This window comes from Salvelinus alpinus, chromosome 32 (genome assembly GCF_045679555.1).
Source record: "Salvelinus alpinus chromosome 32, SLU_Salpinus.1, whole genome shotgun sequence".
Lineage (NCBI taxonomy): Eukaryota > Metazoa > Chordata > Actinopteri > Salmoniformes > Salmonidae > Salvelinus > Salvelinus alpinus.
In genome coordinates, this window is record NC_092117.1 from 26,459,405 (window position 1) to 26,475,080 (window position 15,676).

General features: G+C 41.0%; 1 protein-coding gene across 1 annotated transcript in view; it reads left to right on the forward strand.

The window, feature by feature from the left end:
- Positions 1 to 12,386: 12,386 nt before the first annotated feature.
- LOC139562619 (tau-tubulin kinase 1-like) overlaps positions 12,387 to 15,676 on the forward strand; it is a 45,895-nt gene continuing 42,605 nt past the window's right edge. Inside the window, 2 exon segments of the mRNA XM_071380439.1 lie at positions 12,387 to 12,723; positions 14,661 to 14,819. Coding sequence (XP_071236540.1) covers positions 14,712 to 14,819 — 108 coding nt within the window. The 5' untranslated portion in view covers positions 12,387 to 12,723; positions 14,661 to 14,711.

Consider the following 15,676-nt stretch of genomic DNA (forward strand, 5'->3'; position numbering starts at 1 on the left):
AAGAGCTATTCAACCTCAACTGCCAAAATTGTACAAAAAATTCTAAATCTCCTAAATAATTTGTTCCACTACATTTACATTTACATTTTAGTTCTTTAGCAGACGCTCTTATGTTTATTTTTTATTCTGAAAAACTCCCTAGTCGTTACCGATGACAAGCATACCCATAACATGATGCAGCCACCACATATTGAAGATATCAGAAGTGGTACTCAGTGATGTGATGTGTTGGATTTGCCGTAAATATTCAGGAAAAAAAGTGTATTTATTTTGGAATATTTGTATTCCGTACAAGCTTCCTTGTTTTCACTTTGTCATTTAGGTGTGTATTTTGGAGTAATTACAATGTTGTTTATCTATCCTCAGTTTTATCATAAAGCAGCCATTCAACTCTGTAAATGTTTTAAAATCACCATTTAAAATCCCTGAGCAGTTTCCTTCCTCTCCGGCAACTGAGTTAGGAAGGACGCCTGTATCTTTGTAGTCACTGGCTTTATTAATACACCTTCCAAAACTTAATTAATAACTTCACCATGCTGAAAGGGATATATTCAGCATCTTTTATTTTTTTTACACTTCTACCAATCGGTGCCTTTCTTTGCCAGGCATTGAAAAACCTCCCTTGTCTTTGTGCTCGAATGTGTGCTTGAAATTCACTGCCTGGTTGAGGGACTTTACAGATTATTGTTTGTGTGGGGTACAAAGATGGGTTAGTCATTATAAAATCATGTTAACCAGTATTATTGAACACGGAATGAGTCCATACAATTTATTATGTGATTTGTTCAGTACATTTTTTACTCCTTTACTTATGTCACGTCCTGACCATAGAGAGCCTTTATTTTCTATGGTGGAGTAGGTCAGGGCGTGACTGGGGGGTTAGTCTAGTTTATATTGCCTATGTGGGGTTCTAGGTTGTTTTTTCTATGTTGGGGTTTTGGTATGATTCCCAATTAGAGGCAGCTGGCTATCGGTGTCTCTAATTGGGGATCATACTTAAGTAGCATTTTTTCCACCTGTGGGTTATGGGATATTGTTTTGTTTTGAGTAATTGTTGTAGTCACTGTTCGCTGTTTGTTAGTATATTGTTTATTATTTTGTCTTTGGCTAAAGTTTAACTTCTTTATTAAACATGTGGAACTCTACGCACACTGCGCCTTGGTCCGTTAATTCTACAAACGACCGTGACAACTTATTTAGGCTTGCCATAACAAAGGGGTTGAAAACTTTTTGACTCAATACATTTCAGCTTTACATGTTTTATTAATTAAAAAAATGTTTCACAAACAAAATTCCACTTTGACATTATGGGGTATTATGTGTAGATCAGTGACACATCTCAATTTAATCAGTTTTAAATTCAGGTTATAACACAACAAAATGTGAGAAAGTAAAGGGGTGTGAATACTTTCTGAAGGCACTGTATCTCATAGTAAGTAAATGTTTCTTCAATAAAGTAGCCATCAGCAAAGACAGTGCAAGTAAGGGGGGAGGAAAAGTCAAGTGAGTGTTTTTTTTTTTGGGGGGGGGGGAGGGGCAAGGGGGCCTGCCTGCTGTGGGATTATTTAAAATACTCTTTGAAGAGGTAGGGTTTTACATTTTTTGGGAATATGGGCAAGGACTCTGCTCTCCTAGCTTCAGGGGGAAGCAGGTTTCACCATTGGGGAGCCAGGACAGAGAAAAGCTCTGACTGGGCTGAGCTGCCCTCCCATAGGGCTGGGAGGGCCTGGAGATCAGCGGTGGCAAAACAAAATACTTGGGTTAGGGTGTAGGGTTTGAGCATAGCCTGAAGGTAGGGAGGGGCAGTCCCACTTGCTGCTCCGTAGGCAAGTACCATCAAATCAAATCAAATTTATTTATATAGCCCTTCTTACATCAGCTGATATCTCAAAGTGCTGTACAGAAACCCAGCCTAAAACCCCAAACAGCAAGCAATGCAGGTGTAGAAGCACGGTGGCTAGGAAAAACTCCCTAGAAAGGCCAAAACCTAGGAAGAAACCTAGAGAGGAACCAGGCTATGAGGGGTGGCCAGTCCTCTTCTGGCTGTGCCGGGTGGAGATTATAACAGAACATGGCCAAGATGTTCAAATGTTCATAAATGACCAGCATGGTCAAATAATAATAATCACTGTAGTTGTTGAGGGTGCAACAAGTCGGCACCTCAGGAGTAAATGTCAGTTGGCTTTTCATAGCCGATCATTAAGAGTATCTCTACCGCTCCTGCTGTCTCTAGAGAGTTGAAAACAGCAGGTCTGGGACAGGTACCACGTCCGGTGAACAGGTCAGGGTTCCATAGCCGCAGGCAGAACAGTTGAAACTGGAGCAGCAGCACGGCCAGGTGGACTGGGGACAGCAAGGAGTCATCATGCCAGGTATTCCTGAGGCATGGTCCTAGGGCTCAGGTCCTCCGAGAGAGAGAAAGACAGAAAGAGAGAAAGAGAGAATTAGAGAGAGCATACTTAAATTCACACAGGACACCGGAAAAGACAGAAGTACTCCAGATATAACAGACTGACCCTAGCCCCCCGACACATAAACTACTGCAGCATAAATACTGGAGGCTGAGACAGGAGGGGTCAGGAGACACTGTGGCCCCATCCGATGATACCCTCGGACAGGGCCAAAGAGGCAGGATATAACCCCACCCACTTTTCCAAAGCACAGCCCCCACACCACTAGAGGGATATCTTCAACCACCAACTTACCATCCTGAGACAAGGCCGAGTATAGCCCACAAAGATCTCCGCCACGGCACAACCCAAGGGGGGGCGCCAACCCAGACAAGAAGATCACGTCAGTGACTCAACCCACTCAAGTGACACACCTCTCCTAGAGACGGCATGGAAGAGCACCAGTAAGCCAGTGACTCAGCCCCTGTAATAGGGTTAGAGGCAGAGAATCCCAGTGGAGGGGAACCGGCCAGGCAGAGACAGCAAGGGCGGTTCGTTGCTCCAGAGCCTTTCCGTTCACCTTCACATTCCTGGGCCAGACTACACTCAATCATATGACCTACTGAAGAGATGAGTCTTCAGTAAAGACTTAAAGGTTGAGACCGAGTCTGCGTCTCTCACATGGGTAGGCAGACCATTCCATAAAAATGGAGCTCTATAGGAGAAAGCCCTGCCTCCAGCTGTTTGCTTAGAAATTCTAGGGACAATTAGGAGGCCTGCGTCTTGTGACCGTAGCGTACGTGTAGGTATGTACGGCAGGACCAAATCGGAAAGATAGGTAGGAGCAAGCCCATGTAATGCTTTGTACGTTAGCAATAAAACCTTGAAATCAGCCCTTGCCTTAACAGGAAGCCAGTGTAGGGAGGCTAGCACTGGAGTAATATGATCAAATTTTTTGGTTCTAGTCAGGATTCTAGCAGCCGTATTTAGCACTAACTGAAGTTTATTTGGTGCTTTATCCGGGTAGCCGGAAAGTAGAGCATTGCAGTAGTCTAACCTAGAAGTAACAAAAGCATGGATACATTTTTCTGCATAATTTTTGGACAGAAAGTTTCTGATTTTTGCAATGTTACGTAGATGGAAAAAAGCTGTCCTTGAAACAGTCTTGATATGTTTGTTAAAAGATAGATCAGGGTCCAGAGTCACGCCGAGGTCCTTCACAGTTTTATTTGAGACGACTTTACAACCATCAAGATTAATTGTCAGATTTAACAGAAGATCTCTTTGTTTCTTGGGACCTTGAACAAGCATCTCTGTTTTGTACGAGTTTAAAAGTAGAACGTTTACAGCCATCCACTTCCTTATGTCTGAAACACAGGCTTCTAGTGAGGGCAATTTTGGGGCTTCACCATGTTTCATTGAAATGTACAGCTGTGTGTCATCCGTATAGCAGTTAAAGTTAACATTATGTTTTCAAATGACATCCCCAAGAGGTAAAATATATAGTGAAAACAATAGTGGTCCTAAAACGGAACCTTGAGGAACATCGAAATTTACAGTTGATTTGTCAGAGGACAAACCATTCACAGAGACAAACTGATATCTTTCCGACAGATGGTCTTGTAGTGGATGTAAACTTTTACTGGAAGCCAGTGCAGTGTGTGTAGAAGGGGGGTGACATGGGAGAACTTGGGAAGGTTGAACACCAGGCGGGCAGCGGCGTTCTGGATAAGGGGGTTTGATGGCACAAGCGAGGAGCCCAGCCAACAGCGAGTTGCAGTAGTCCAGACGGGAGATGACAAGTGCCTGGATTCCATGGTATATGGAAACGAGCCCCTTATGCAATTTCTAATGAAATCTCAGTACTCCCCTAAGCACACTCTAAAAACACAAGGATGCCCCCAGAACTGCTACCATATATGATATGCCTATTTATATAGTTTTGTACTTCACAATTGTTGGTAGCCCTTTACACTCAAACCTGTATACGGGTTGAAAATGGCAGATTTGGACACCGATAAGCTCCTAAATTAGAACGCTGTGGCTGTATAGTAACATGCTATACATGCTGTCAGAGCTCTGGGTCTTTTCTTGGTTCTGAACTTGAGCATCACGCCCAACAAGAAGCTTCCCCTATCCCTCCCGCTAATCTGGCAACTTTTGCTGTTTTTGTTGTTGTCTGAGTGAGGGAAATGCTGTAAATTACAGGGACTCAATGTATTTTGAAAGATGAAATGTTGAGGATTATAATAAATACCGCTGTGATGTCATACAAGCAAGGCAAACACCCATAAATCCAAATGTGCACTTCACATTCCATATCATAAAACTCATGTCATATACAGTGTACAACATTTATGATCACTATGTTTGTTGTACAGTTACAATATGTCATGGCGTTATACCCTGGGTTATCCTGAACAGAATAAGCCTATGTTGGCTGAATTGTGAAGAGAACTTGAAGCAGACCACAAATCTGAATGCACTCATCATGACTCCTTTCTATGCGCACCAAAATTTATCTGAATTGCATTGTGAAAGCCTAACACTGTAAGATTGTATTTTATAATTTAGCTAGTCATGTTGGCAATAGAACAACCTTTCAAATGACGCTCACCTGACCCAGATTGCGATTTATAATGGCCCGTTTTTTGATAGCATAAACAATAACAGTAATTGTGTAAAGGCGGGAATGCAGGGTTGTGATCCAACGAAAACAACTACTGTGCTCTCTCTAATTCCTCAACCGCACATTTAGGATATCTAAAAAATGCATCTCATAGTTGAAGACTTCTTTGAGTCATAAAAGTGCATTGAAATTGGTAAGACCAGGGGTGGGGTGTGTGTCTTTTTGTCAATATCAGCTGGTGCGCGATGTCTAATATTAAAGAAGTCTCGAGGTATTGCTCGCCTGAGGTAGAGTACCTTATGATAAGCTGTCAACCACACTATCCACCAAGAGAGTTCTCATCTGTATTATTCATAGCCATCTATTTACCACCACAAAGCGAAGCTCTCAACCAACTCTATAAGGCCATAAGCAAAGAAGAAAATGCTCACCCAGAAGCGGCGCTCCTAGTGGCCAGGGACTTTAATGCAGGCAAACTTAAATCAGTTTACCAAATTCTTACCAGCATGTCACATGTGCAACAGACTGCACTGTTGGTTAAGGGCTTGTAAGTAAGTATTTCACAGTAAAGTCTACATTTGTTGTATTCGGCGCGTGTGGCAAATAAAGTTTGATTAGATTTGAAATGACTTTGCACACTTTGGACAGGTGTGTGGCCACATGGAAACACCAGTTAGACCTCTCACTCAAACCCTTATCATTGTTTTGTCTTATATTGCACCTACCTCACATTTTCAAATAATATTCTTATCATGTTACTGAATGCATCCAGAGTATTTCTGATTTCGTTATCAACAAATGCGGCAAAAGTTACAGTAAATGTATAATGCACATAAAATCTACAGTGTAATGTTTGGATTCAGTCAGATGAACTGTTGTGTCCTCACCTTTAGTCTAATAATTTTCACATAATCTCCCTCTTAATTGCTACCATGGTTATGCCTTTGCTTTCCATATTTCTTCTGTAAGTAATATCTCAATTTAGCCCATTCCCACTAAAGACAAGGCCCAGTTCCCATAAAGGAACGTGACATATCCACCAAATAATCTAGCTTTGACAAAGTCGAAACGAGTCATATTTTTAATAAAAGCACCATGCATAGAAAAAAATGCATAGAAAAAAATATATATTTAGATATTTTTGGGAGATCACCTTTCTACTCTTCCATTTTTTAAATTATTATTACATGGTCTATGTGCTGGAAATGATTATTACATGGTCTATGTGCTGGAAATGATTATTACATGGTCTATGTGCTGGAAATGATTATTACATGGTCTATGTGCTGAAAATCACAAAAAATATGGATTTAAGAGGCCAAATGAAATGAGTTAAGTGAGATTATTGAGAGACCTTCCAGAGAGATAAAGGTAGGCCTATATGTTTTCAGATTACTGTGACCATGGCCAAGTATAGGTTCCAACTAACACTCACATCTCATATCAATTGTCATTGTTTTACATCGGATTATAGCAGAATTCTAGATGTCAGGCCAATGCACCATTACCACAAATCCACAAACGTTTTCCCCATCTGAACAATCCTCCGTACAATCTCTTCAATTCAGTACATGCACATTGCACACAGCATATTGCCAGTGTTCCTTTTCTTGTCATTTTTCTTAAGCAAGCGAGTTAAGCACGTACACGCGGTAACCATCAGGAGGTTAGACATCTCATTAGCAGACATATTGCTGGTGGGCCTATTTACATATTTACATTGTACATTTAGATGAACAATGATAAAAGGTCCATCCGATTAAGCATTCAAAATACTGTTAGTATCGTTTATAACTTAGCAGGACTCACTCAATCAAGCTAAAACATGATTCTCAGGGCAAAGACAAACCAGTTTGCAGAATTGTCAACATTACAAATTAAGAGTTTTGAACAATCACTTGCTCGTTTTGGGTTATTGGTAGTTTACAGCATTGCTGGAACATAGAGATCAATATGTTCTCTTGTTATCAGGGATCAAACTCCTCTTCTTAAACAACACTGTGTAATGAAGGTACAAGGGACACCTCTAGGCTTTTCCAATAACTCCAATCACTCAACAGATCTTTATTATGGGTTATACGGGTGCATAAGGTAATTGCTGTCCTTGTGCTGACAAGTAATATTTCTTTACAAATGTCTGTACAAACCGAGCTCTTACATAATACAGATTTGATGGCTGAATTCATGAGACGCAAACACCTGTGAAGAGGACCTTCACATTGAGCCAGACTAACATACTGTAAATGAAGTGTCCGAGTACAGGTGAATGGATGACTTTCTGTAGGTGCAAGGACTGGATGGAGACAGATAACTATTAAGCAGCTTTATCGGGTCAAACCACATTAAACACCATCAGCCACGGTACTAGGACTGTCTGTCACTTCCTGTATCAATAAAGTTTAACCCCACACAGTCAAAGCATTGGCCAATAGGAAAACATATAATTTGTATCAGGTAAAGAAATAGGTAAACACAGTTATTTCCTGTAAAACAGATTCACCACATATTAGCATTGTGTATAACTGACATATAAATGAAATAATTACTCAGGAAATAATCCTACATTACTAACACTGATTTGAAGGGCATGTTGTATTCCCAAATGCATCAATACTAGACTTGGAGGTGGTCTTCAGGAGTGTCAAAATACATGGATATAACATATGGACCACTGAAAAAGGAAAAATACTTATTTTAACTTAATACAACAATTTAACAATTTAAGGAATTAGAGGTTTGAAAGCAAACAGAAATGTAATTGTATAATACTACCTTCTTACAGTACGGGACTTCAGTACCTATTAGGCTAACTATTTAACTAACTATTTAGCAGTTTTGTGGCTTGGGGTTAGACGCTGTTCAGGGTCCTGTTGGTTCTTGATGTATCATACCGTTAGCCGTGCTGCAGCAGAGAGAACAGTCTATGAAGTCCCATGCAAATGAATGATAGGCCAACTACTATCCTGACTAAACACTACAGATGTAGGATCTACATTTGAGCCAGTTTACTACAGCAGGAAAATAATCCTGCAGCAACAGGAAATGTGAATTATTATGTGAATAATAATTAATGGACATTTTTGTAGAGGTTGATACACTTTTCATTAGGGCAAATCAAGTCTCAAATGTCAAAGTGGAAATCAAATGAAGATCCTACATCTGTATGTGGCAGCTGCACAGGGACTCTGGTTTCATATAGGCCTAACTGGAGCCTTTAAAAACAACACACTGAAGTGTAAATACATCAAATGAAAAGACCCTCCCAAAACATTTTTTTTTTAAAGAAGAGCACAGACATGTAGTTCCACAAAAAAAAAACATGAAGGCAACAAATAGGATGGAGATAAGAAGACGGTGGCCCAGATTAGCCTGTAAATGAACTGCTACCCAGTTTGAGAACAGAGTAGCACCTAAGATGATGAAGCAATTAACCAACAATTAAACAACAGAGAAGGAAGGCAAAATAGTAACAAACAAACAGAACAGAACATTCTGTGATGTCATAGTAGCAAATGTTGGGACATTGGATGCAACAGTTTTATTCTAAAAAAGGAGCTGCCAAAAAGAAACATTTTATTCATAAGGTCATTATGATATAAGTCAATGGGTGCAATAAATTGATGTTTCCTTCAATACTTGCTGGTCAGTTATTGCTGGCTTTTGAAATACAGTGCCTTCGGAATATACTCAGACCCCTTGACTATTTCCACATTTTGTTGCGTTACAGCCCTAATCTAAAATTCCTTAAATAGTTTTTCCTCCCCTCCTTAATCTACACACAATACCCCAAAACAGTTTTTAGAAAATGTTGCTAATTTATTTTTAAAAAATAAGGAAATATCACGTTTACATAAGTATACAGACCCTTTACTCAGTCATTTGTTGAAACACCTTTGGCAGCGATTACATCATTGAGTCTTCTTGGGTATGACGCTACAAGCTTGGCACACCTGTATTTGGGGAGTTTCTCCCATTCTTCTCTGTAGATCCTCTCAAGCTCTGTCAGGTTGGATGAGGAGCGTCGCTGCACAGCTATTTGCAGGTCTCTCTAGAGATGTTCGACCGGGTTCAAGTCTGGGCTCTGGCTGGGCCACTCAAAGCATTCAGAGACTTGTCCCGAAGCCACTCCTGCGTTGTCTTGGCTGTGTGCTTAGGGTCATTGTTGTGTTGGAAGGTAAACCTTCACCCCAGTCTGAGGTCCTGAACGCTCTGGAGCAGGTTTTCATCAAGGATCTCTCTGTACTTTGCTCCGTTCGTATTTGCCTCGATCCTGACTAGTCTCCCAGTCCCTGCTGCTGAAAAACATCCCCACAGCATGATGCTGCCACCACCATGCTTCACCGTAGGGATAGTGCCAGGTTACCTCCAGACGTGACGCTTGGCATTCAGGACAAAGAGTTCAATCTTGGTTTCATCAGACGATAGAACCTTGTTTCTCATGGTCTGAGAGTCATTAGGTGCCTTTTGGCAAACTACAAGCGGGCTGTCATGTGCCTTTTACTAAGGTGTGGCATTCGTCTGACCACTCTACCATAAAAGCCTGATTGGTGGAGGGCTGCAGAGATGGTTGTCCTTCTAGAACGTTCTCCCATCTCCACAGAGGAACTCTAGACTATTAGGTTCTTGGTCACCTCCCTGACCATGGCCCTTCTCCCCGGATTGCTCAGTCTGGCCAGCTCTAAGAAGAGTCTTGGTGGTTTCAAACTTCATTCATTTAAGAATTATGGAGGCCAATGTGTTCTTGGGGACCTTCAATGCTGCAGAAATGTTTTTGTACCCTTCCCCAGATCTGTGCCTCGACACAATCCTGTCTCGGAGCTCTACGGACAATTCCTTCGACCTCATGACTTCGTTTTTGCTCTGACGTGCACTGTCAACTGTGGGACCTTGTATTGTGCCTTTCCAAATCATGTCCAATCAATTAAATTTATCACAGGTGGACTCCAATCAAGTTGTAGAAACATATCAAGGATGATCAATGAGACAGGATGCACCTGAGCTCAATTTCGAGTCTCATAACAAAGGGTCTGAATACTTATGTAAATAAGCTATATCTGTTTTATTTTATTTTATAATTTGCAAACATTTCTAAAAGCCTGTTTTTGCTTTGTCATTATTGGGTATTGTGTGTCGATTGCTGAAAATAATAATTAAAATAAACCTGTATCGTAAACAACATGTGGAAAAAGTCAAGGGATCTGAATACTTTCCGAAGGCACTGTACCTAAGTCAATAAGTAATAAATGTTCCAGTCTAGTGTGGTGATACTTCATTCTTGTAGCTCCAAGCACACTTGCATTGAATAGCTTTAGTAACTGAACAGATAGCAGCTATGGTAATAGCTTTGGGGGCCAAAAGAGAGATTTCCTGTCGAAGCTGTAGGTAATGGAACCTTTGAACTGGGACAGGAACTCCCACCTAGACACAGACAGTCATAGGAAGACAACAATCATTTAAATCCCCATGTAGACTAACTTCTGCCAGTGTTTTTATAGCTTTCTTTCAACTATGTTAGATGAAACACAAAATAAAAAAGACCTTACAAGAGGTAAATTAAAAACGAGGCAATTGTACAGCATTACCGGTTGTCATCATGGAACAGGGTTTGCAGAAGAAAAGGTCGACTTTTTTAGTGAGAAAGGCAGGTATAAAAAACAGAAGTGGACACTCTTGTACTGTACTCATAGTTCAGCTTTGTAGTGCAGCATCTCGAAACAACCAATGCATCAAGATCATGACGTATCTTGAAAAGCTGACTGAAATACCAAAAGAACCAATGTTTTTTTTAATACCCCAATTAACCATGCTATGATAAAAAAGTGATGATGAATGTGCCACACTACAAGCAATGTACCACAAGCTGGTCAACTATCTCAACCAAGCTGGTCAACTATCTCAACCAAGCTGGTCTAAACGGAATTTTCCAGCAGGGCCTCATATGCAATTATGCAGTCCAATACATCCACAGTGAGGTCTCAACTGATTTTTACTATTTGTCTTTGGTTTAAATGATTTAATAACATTTCAACCTTGTTTAGCATTACCTAGTCCAATTGTAGCATAACCGTAGGCCTATTTGTTTGCATCTGTTTCAATGCGGTGCTTATATTTTGAAGGTGAACTGCTGATTCCACTATTATTGGAATGTTGCTCACTTCCACTATCATTAATGTTGCTCACTTCACAGTTGTCACTTACGCAGCCACTCCACTCTCATTACAGTTTCTTCTGTGTTTCTGAAAGCTTATCCTGCAGTCGTTTTATTCTCTAGTCCAAGAACTTACATCTCGCTTGGTTGGCCTGCCATCCCGAAAGGAACCTACTGCGAATTAAATAGTGATTGCAACTTGCAACGTCTTCTCAGAAACGTCTATATGAACACACCATATGGATGATTCTATTGAAAGTCTTGAGCAGATCGACCCCTAGCCTTTTTGAAGGCCCTAAGCGAGCCCCCCTCCCACCTTACAGTGTTAAAGCAAAAATGTTGCAGATTTAAATTTAATGTCATGCAATTCTACTCATTTTGCCATGAGGTGGTGATTGTTCTTTTGCAGTTTTATAGCTAATTTCCTGCAATTCTGTACATTCAAATCAAATCCTACAATTCTACACATTTTGCCTCGACTAATGCCATTTTCATAGGATATCTGAGTGAGAGTGACTAACAAAATCAATGCCCTGTGTGCCCAGTCTGTAATTTGATGATGATTAGGCTACTACTTGGTTTACATAGCTGGCTAGACTACCTTACCTAGCAATCTAAAATGTTTTTGCTAACATGGGCTTTGAGTGACTGTCATTGACTGACATAACAAGTGAAAAACTGCTGATGCACTACCAAATGTCCAACTTGTAGCTTGTGTATTCCACCTGTATAACTCTCAACATAAAGTTGAGTCCGCAACTGAGTTACTTAACAGAAAAGAAAGAAAAAATTAAGTGTGTATTTTGCAAAAAGCTCTGGTCTTGAGAGCTAAATATCAAGGTAAAATGCACGACTGATCATTTTCATTTATCTGTGGGAAAACAGTGCCCTCTTGTGCGTAAAATTAAATATCCACAAAAGAGGCCATGGGGGATTCAGTGTGAGATTATTGTGCATTTGTGCATTGCCCTAATAGCCTACGCTATGGCAGACACACTGTTAATTTGGTACTGCTACTGAAACTACCACTCCTGGCACATTTGTCATTCCTCAATAGGCGCTTCTCGAGCGCTGCTCATCACGTTGCCACGCAACAACCATCCATGATCACGCAGGACCTAGCGCGTTGCATACTGGGAGTATTTCGGTGATGCTGATTCAGAGTCGCCAGTAGTTACCACAGCCACAAAGTCATAAATCCCGCCCATTTCTACCATTTATATACAGTATATGCTTAAAATCTGATTTTAAACCTAATTCCCCAACCTTAACCACACTGCTAACCGTATGCCTAACCCTAACCTTAAATTAAGACCAAAAAGCAACAACAATATCATGCATTTTTACGATACGTCTACAGCCAGACTTTTGGGCTGTGGTAACTAGTGGAAACCCTGATTCAGAGGAGTAGAACGAAGCGGATAACGGGGAGAATGGAGACTGGTGCAACGATAACCGACACATAGCCTATGTCTTTACCACGACCTCGCTCAAGAAATTATGCACCTCTCAAATTCCTCGCGCACCGAGGCCTTACACCGACGTCAGAAGATAAGGTCTGGATGCAATGTTTTTCTCTTTGTTGAATTGACGTAGATGATATTGCGGACATAAAGCACATTCAAAGGCATTGGCACCTTGGCTATAATAATGCTGATACACGGTCGCTCGCTTTGCTATGATAACTTGGGATAGCAAACGCCCCTTTGCTGTTTCTAGAGAAGAAAGAAATCTGGAATAGATGATTGGCAATCTACAACACAATTATTGGCAACGTTGCCAGATGATGTCAAGAGTTTAAACATGACAATTCGTTTATTTTACATCTATATAACAATAATCATTAATAATTTATAAAAATTCACCATAATGCAGACTTACGTCAGGGATTTGATTCAATTACAACGGGAGATGTAGTCTTTTACAAGCATCTAATCGGGTTCCTTTGCGTGGGCTTTCCCGATTGTAAACGACATTTCCCGTAGTGCCACTTGCGCCCTTCCCATGCAGTGGAATGTTGTATCGCTGTTGAAATGTGTGATATTGGTCAATTAGGTGATTCCCGAAATATTTTTTAGGGGCAGAGTAAAGCTACCCAAGGGCGCAGTGCAATTGGTGAATGTGTGCAATGGTGAATTCTTGGAAAACGTCAAGCCTACTCTGGATGGACTGTGCGCGCCGCCTGACGCTCGAATGGTTGCCTACCCGTTGAGGGAGCACTGAAACTGCAGTGCGGAGAAAATGTAACAGTAGGAGGAGAATGATAGTAGAGCTTCTGTGCCCGGGGACTGCTGTTAGTTGCGATGAAGAGGTTGTGCCTTATGGAGTTATATCTAAGGAAAGCATATTAGAAACAGAACGAGTCCCTCCCTGTTGTAGCAGTAAGGTGAGAGCGCAAATGGCAATGCATAGGCCCAACCTCAGATAAGTGCAGTGGGCTACTGAAATGGTAGGCTACACCCTTTCCTAATAGTCGTTTAGCAGACGCTGTTATCCAGATCGACCTACAGCAGTGAGTGAATCCATACATTTTCGGGAATCGAACCCACAATTATCATAATTGTTACAATTGACCGCTCTGTCTTTTTTGTGTGTTGATTTTGGTTAGTTACAGATTTTGAAGAATGTAAAGACATAACTCAAATATATGCCTACTAAAAGGGTTTTTCCAAATCTGGTTGTGTGGTATTGGAGTTGTTCAATCCAAAGTCCCTAATGCAGGTTGCTAAAACCTGGGAGTAGAAAAGGGAGATCAATTTTTTGAAAAAATGTCTGCCAGGTAAACTTAATTATTTTTTATGTACTTTACTGTAATCAACTAAGTGTGAATTGGCATTATTGAACCTGGAATTAATTACATGACAGAGTTAATTAACCTGTATATTGCTTTCTTACTTTACACTCCATTCCTCTGACATCTTTGAGAAGATTTGCAGAATCTGCCTGCATCTGCCTGCTTGTTCTTCAGACTTGCATGTATTGTTGCATTGAGGGTATCTTCCGCACATTGTCTAGGGCAGTGGGAAGCTTCCACACTGGTGTGAGGCTCAGCATGTTCTCTCATGCTTCTGCATTTGATTTGAGAATGCCTTGACCCCAGCTGTTCTAATAGGTGTGGTGTCTGGCAGGCAGCGCAATCTTAGGGAATGCCAGCAGGTGTGTGAAATTAGGGGGTCTGTGGCGCTATTTTTGGCCTGCACGGTGCTGTAATGAGTGGCGCTGTTCAATGTGCTGAAAAGAGCTTCTGTCGCACCTGTGCCTATGGATTCCGTTTGCAGCGAATTTGCACGCAATCACACGTTTTAGCTCTAACTGTTGCTGTCCCTGGTGCTAAATCTGCGACCAACACATTTGTTTTGAACGCGGGCCACGGTGCTGTCCGTGTAGCTTGTTTACTTATTAGCCCATAGACACATTTGGGGTTCAGAGGTGAGTGAGATGTCTCCAGTTTACAAGGGGTTTGTAGCCTACATTAGTGTGTTTTTCTTCCCAGGTAAATGGCTGAATCAAGTTGGGAGCTGCTGTGCCTCTGTCTGGCCGACCAATGCAGTGTGTAGGGACGGTCGCCCAGCCCGACGAAAACATGAACGGAGCGGGGGAGCAGGTGGACATCCTGTCTCCCAACTGCATGGTAAAGGACCGATGGAAAGTGGTGAGTTTATTTATCTTCAGTGCCATTTTGACCATGTAATTGAGTCTCAGCGGGGTGATTGGTTGAATAATTGAGTAATTGATTGAAATTAAATTAGTTGAGAATCCCTGATTTGGAATATTCCTTACCCTGATGTGAACTAGCCTGGTCACAGAGCTGTTGGTGCTCTCTTGCCAAATCGTACGGTCAGTATGTTTCCATTAACTTGTCCAGTTTTGTCGGCATTTACAATGTTCCATATACATTAGATGTGACAATTGTCTGCTAGGGTCCGTTTACATGTAATTATATTTTGTCAATAAAAACATCTGGGCGTAATGATGTCACACCAACAAACAATAAAACCATTTTTCGCAAAAACCTACAGTGTCAAAACAAATGAGTGGTTGAAGTGTTTCCATTACCCATTTAGGCAAATTGCTTATTAATAAATTGTCGACAGCCTGTATACCCTCCCACCTATCTGATTATTGTCTCAGGTAGCCCGTGAAAGACGGCATGGCCAGATTGCAATAATTGACTAATATTTGCCATATTCTAATAATTCTCTGTGTCATGGTGAAACTTGCACTCCTGTACATCTGAAATAATTGGATGGTGAAACTTGCCAACCAACCAGAAAAGCAAGGTGAAGCAATTCAGACATTCTTAAAAGTCAGGACATTCTTGTCCTGCAAAGAAGCATTATTTTTTATTGTTGACAAAATAGATTTAGCAAGCAGCAGGCATTTAGCATGAAATGTGGAGTGGAGTTTTATAGTTACACAATGTCATCACGTGCCCTGTGTATCTTCAAAAGTATTTGGCAGTCATTTATTCGAAAAACACAGTTTCCACCACCATTTGTCGCAATAAAG